The 5,509-nt window shown below is 47.1% G+C and overlaps 1 protein-coding gene across 1 annotated transcript in view; it reads right to left on the bottom strand.

Annotated features, from left to right (window-relative positions):
• Window positions 1-3,743: 3,743 nt before the first annotated feature.
• The window catches only part of LOC107298859 (sterile alpha motif domain-containing protein 11-like), a gene marked incomplete at its 3' end in the record, with an annotated part of 35,560 nt that continues 33,794 nt past the window's right edge, over window positions 3,744-5,509 (bottom strand). Inside the window, exon 6 of the mRNA XM_015828224.1 lies at window positions 3,744-4,444. Within this exon, the coding sequence (XP_015683710.1) occupies window positions 3,744-4,444 (701 nt within the window). The remainder of the gene's footprint in view (window positions 4,445-5,509) is intronic.

Here is a 5,509-nt window from a genome sequence, read left to right as displayed (position 1 = left end):
GAAAGAGAAGAAAAAATGAAAGGAGGAGGAGGGAGGGAAGAAGTAAGAAAGGAAAGAAGAAATAAAGAAGGGAGGGAGGGAAAAAGAGGGGGGAAGGAAAGAAAAAATGAAAGAGAAGAAAAAAATGAAAGGAGGATGAGGGAGGGAAGAAGTAAGTAAGAAAGGAAATAAGGGAGGGAGGGAGGGAGGGAAAAAGAGTGGGGAAGGAAGGAAAGAAAGAAAAATGAAAGAGAAGAAAAAATGAGAGGAGGAGGGAGGGAAGAAGTAAAAAAGGAAAGAAGGAAGGAAAGAAGGAAATAAGGAAGGAAGGAAGGCCTGAAGACAAAAATTGTGACATGGGTCTCAGAGAACAGACTAACTCACAGGTCTGCAGCCTGTGGCTCCGGAGCCGCACGTGGCTCTTTCAGCCTCCGCCGCCATTTGCAGAAAGAGACAGAGAGGCACTTGCGCTTCCCCTGTTTCTTTCTTTCTCTCTCCCTGTGTGTTTGTGTTTGTGTGTGTGTGTAAAAGTAAGTAAGTAAAAACAAGAGGGGACTCACGGCCTCCTCCCACGAGGTGAAAAGCTTACTGGGCGTGGCTCCTCCCTCGGCTGCGTCTCCTGCAGGAAGCAGGAAGCAGGAAGGGGAGGAGCTAGCTAGCCCAGCCATGCTGGCTCAGGAATTCTGGGAGTTGAAGTCCAGGAGTCATAAAAGAGCCCAGGTCGCCTCCCCCTGAGCTGGTTGGAGAACAGCTTGAAGCCAGCTGGCCGGGTGAGCAGAAGAAGGGAGAGAAAGAGAGAAAGAGAGAGGAAAGAGAGAAAGGGAAAGAGAGAAAGAGAAAGAGAGGGAGAGAAAGAGAGAAAGGGAGACTGGCAGACTAAGAGCAGAAAGAGAGAGGGAGAGGGAGGGAGGGAGAGACAGAGACCCTTTTGATATCTAAAATGAAGATAACACTGCATATATCCTTTTTTACCTTTATTATATATATTTGGGCCGACAGGGTGCACCAAACTCAAAGATATATTTATATATATATATATATATATACACGTATGTATGTATGTATGTATGTATGTATGTATGTATGTATGTATGTATATGTATGTATACATATGCTCAGTAACTCTTTTTACTTACAAGTTTGTTTATATTAAACGGTCTTGTTTATTTTTATCCTGGTGTTTGTTTTTCTATACTTTTATTGATATATGTATGTATATATACCTGTAATAAAGGTAAAAAAGGATATATGCAGTGTTATCTCCATTTTAGATATCAAAAGGGTTTTACGGCTCCCAGTGTTTTGTTTTCGGTGGGAAACGGGTCCAAGTGGCTCTTTTGAGTGTTTTGGGTTCTGCCCTATACCATTTCAGACAAATGGCTGTCCAGACTTTTCTTAAAAATCTCCAGTGTTGGAGCATTCACAGCTTCTGGTGGCAGGCTGTTCCACTGGTTAACTGTTCTAACAGTCAGGAAATTCCTCTTTAATTCCAGGTTGCTTCTCTCCTTGATTAGCTTCCATCCATTGCTTCTTGTCCTGCCTTCTGGTGCTTTGGAGAATAGCTGGACTCCCTCTTCTTTGGGGCAGCCCCTGAGATATTGGAACACTGCTATCATATCACCCCTACTCCTTGTTTTCTTTAAACTAGACAGACCCAATTCCTGCAAATGTTTTTTCTATGTTTTAGCCTCCAGTCCCCTGATCATCTTTGTTGCTCTTCTCTGCACTCTTTCCAGAGTCTCAACATCTTTTTTACATCGTGGCGACCAAAACTGGATGCAGCATTCCAAGTGTGGCCTTATCTTCCTTTGCACGTTCATTACCCCTTGTTTTTTTCTTCTTCGACCCAATCCATTCTTCTTCCTCTTTGGACAATCGGGCGTAACTCGAAGGCAGACGCTCAAGCGAGGCATTGCAAACCCCATTCAGCTACATCACCAGAACTTCTGCTTTGCAACTTGGAAAGCGTGCTAAGATTGCTCCGGTTCTTGGTCGCACGGACCAACGTGGCTTTCCTTCTGGACTTCTTCTTCTTTTCCAACCAGACCCAGATGCAGAGATCCACCAGCTCTTCAGCCCACCTGCCCACAGAGGTGTTTAATCCATCGAGGGATCGAGGGATCTCTCGGTCTGACGGGTGGATGGGGGTCAACGCAAGGCTCTCTGAAGCTAGCGCTAATTGCTCTGCAGGCGCCAGATCGATGCAAGAATTTTAGCCATCCATCACCCTCCCCAGAGGGCACGGAGAAGGTCCTTGACAGAGATCTTTTTTTTATAACAGGACCAAGGAATTAACCCAACAATCCACAATTTTTCTCTCAAAGCTGCTCTAAAGAATCGGGTCTCCGTCTTGCTGGGACCAGCGGAGTTACTTCCGAGTGGCGAAGACCACTTTACAAAGAGTGTCTCTCTTCTTCTGCTCCGTTTTCCCACCGGGGTTATGTGGACCTCCCTGAAAACCCATCCCCAAAAGATCCACATTTTGCTCAGCTCCAAGAAAGTTCAAAGTTACAACAGCCCTGAAAATAAGGGAATTACAACCAATTCCCAAACTTACGACCACTTGCAACGTCTCCGTGGTCATGGGATCAAAATTCAGATCCTTGGCAACGGACTCATATTTATGATGGTTTCGCAGTGGCCCGGGGTCACGTGATCCCCTCTTGCGAACTTCGGACAAGCAAAGTCAACAGGGAAGCGAGATCCACTCAACAACCGTGTTGCTAACTTAACTTGTGGTGGTAAGTCAAGGACTATCTCCAGGTATTCAACTCAAGCCTTTGAGGTCCCCCCGGATATATATAGGACAGTACAATAACTGTTGCATTGGCTGCTGTGTGGAGGAAAACAAAGCTGACTGGATTGGATGGAAGACCACCAGGAGTTCCCAGAGAAAAAAAACGAAGCTCGAAAATATTCCAATTGTCTTTACCTTTTAAGCTCTCTCCTGAAAAAAAAAACACCTTAAATATCTGTTGAAGACTTGAATGAAAAGCCATTCAGAAACTCCAGGAGGGGAAACAAATTTTTTTCTGCTGCCGAGAAAGCTGCATGGATTTATCTAGGAAATTATCGGAAATGACCAGATTTCTCTCTTCAGACAAAGCAGAAGCAGGACTATGAGACACATTTTTCCCCACTAACTTCTCGGGCTGGGAATGTGATGAACAACATTTTAACGAGTCACACAGATGAGGGAACCAAAACAGGGTGTGTGTACAGAGGGAATAAATCTCTGGAAAAGGTTCACAAATTATTTTGGACAGAGTCTCCGCTGCCTCTCCACCCATCTCAGTAAAAACTCATTCTGCAAATTAAAGGGGGAAAAAGTGCATTTAACTCTTTGAGGGGAGCTGACACAAACCGGTCAGTTTCAAACTCTCTTGCAGAAGTTCCGATCTCAGAAAAAAAGACCTGGAGGAAATTTTTTTTCTGCAAACAAAACTTTTCGGCAGAATGAGAGAGCTTTCCAGCTGTGCCTTTGGTTAGACAACCTTTGTCTATTTTTTTTTTTTTTTTAATGGATTTACACACCTTCTTAAGCCAAAAGAAATCTGAGTGATGATTCAGAAAGGTGGGGACGGTGGCTTTTGGTTCCCCTCTCCAGAAAGGGGGAAATTTTACCCAGTCGGATTGCCAGATTCCACCTGGGAATTCTGCACATTTTGCCCTTCTCCAAAAAAAGGGAAGGGAAGAAGGGAAGGGAAGGGAAGAAGTGTCCTCCCCCACCTGAGTATGCCAGTCATCCCCTCCCGCTCACTCACCTGCATGGAAATACGGACTCATCGTATACGGGAAACCGAACGGGAGCGGTTGGGGTGGTGGAAGGGAAGCCGTAGGGAGTAGTTTGACCTCCGACTTGCCCATTGTCGGACCCAGGAGATAGCTAGGCAATTCCACACTGGAGGAACTACAGGGCGTGTTCTGCCCAGCTGGCACCTCACCCAGTTCTTTGGTGCCCTCGCCAGTCTTTGCCACCTCCTTGCACTCCTTAACCTCGCCGGCCCCGCCGCTGTTCTCGGCCTTCAGAGCGTCCGGTTTCTCGTCGTTCGCTTCGGCCTCGCTGTCCGAGTCCTTCATTTCCTCGTGGTTGCTGTCCAGCGGGCGGCTGTCTAACAAGTCTTTGGGTTCGCTCTGGCCCAGCGCCTCGCAGCGAGAGTGCGCGGCCTTCCGGGTGCCCCTCCGCGTGCTCTGCTCCTTGGGAGGGGTGGTGGAGGCGGTGGGGACCCCCTGGGGGTTGAGCGATAGCAGCGGGGCGTTGTTGTGCCGGAGGACCAGCATGGCGTTCCTCCGGGAGAGCTCGTCCCGAAGCGGGTGTCCTTCCGGGATGTCGTGGAGGCTGCGCAAGGCGGGGTGGTCCGGAGGCAGACCCGGGTGCAAACCCATGGGGTCGGTAGCCAGGAGCCTCTGGCGGTGAAGGTTCTCCAGTTCTTTCTGCCGGATAATTTCCGCCGACATCTCAAGCCTAGGCGGGCAGGGAATTGGGTTTGGGAGAGAAGAGACGTAGCTGAAATCCCACTTCTGCCACCAATGATTACATGTAGCCTCGACAATATTCCTTTAGTGACCATTGGAAGTTGCAAGGGCACTGACTTACCGTATTTCTCCAAAAATAAAACCCGGTCTTATATTAATTTTTTGCTCCAACAGATGCATTAGGGATGATTTTCCCAGATGCATTAGGGATGATTTTCCGGTTAGGTCTTCTTTTCGGAGAAATACGGTACTAAATACGCCTGTCTGGTTGATGATCTTAACTGGGACTTATTTTTGGGGTGGGGCTTATATTATGAGCGTCCTGAAAAATCATGCTAGGCTTATTTTGCGGTGGGGTCTTATTCTCGGGAAAATAGGGCACGTACCATTTTCCACACAACTGTTGTGGCACCCCCATAGACACGTGATCGAAGTTCAGACGCTTGGCAACTGATTCATATTTATGACGGTTGCAGCGTCCCAGGGTCACGTGATCCCCTTTTGCCAGCTTCTGACAAGTCAATGGGGAAGCGTGGGTTCACTTAACAACCGGGTCGTAAAATGGAGCAAAACTCATCGCAACAGATTTTTTTGTCTTCAATTGTGGTTGTTTCCCTCTCAACTTCAAGAGCCTTGCCTCTAAAATGGGATCCAGTCAGCGGCCTCAGGGGGTGGTGCTGAGGGATGCTTCTTAAGAAAATCTAAAGCAATCCAAAAGGGTCTACTTAAGCCTGGCCAATTTGTCAAACTGGAGATCCTGTTCAACATGAATCACACTTGGAAGGAGGAGAGATTTTTCCACCCTTCAAACATCCGGCAACACAGCACCTTTCAAATTATTTCCCAATCTCTTCCACTTTGTTTTCCCCAATACTCTGTCTGGGCTCAGCGGTCGAGCAAGCTTTATTAGTACTTGGAAGGGAGACCACAAGGAAATCACAGATGGAGATACTGGGAGGAAATGGGGGGAACTAGCCCCCAAAATGAATGGCAATGTGAAATTGCTTCCACATAAAGAGACTTTTCATGAACTTTGCTTTTAGTTCTTCCTTCG

Source organism: Protobothrops mucrosquamatus, unplaced genomic scaffold (assembly GCF_001527695.2).
Source record: "Protobothrops mucrosquamatus isolate PMUCROS unplaced genomic scaffold, P.Mucros_1.0 scaffold4339, whole genome shotgun sequence".
Lineage (NCBI taxonomy): Eukaryota > Metazoa > Chordata > Lepidosauria > Squamata > Viperidae > Protobothrops > Protobothrops mucrosquamatus.
The sequence above is the reverse complement of the archived record's forward strand: the minus strand, read 5'-3'. Positions and strand labels throughout refer to the sequence as shown.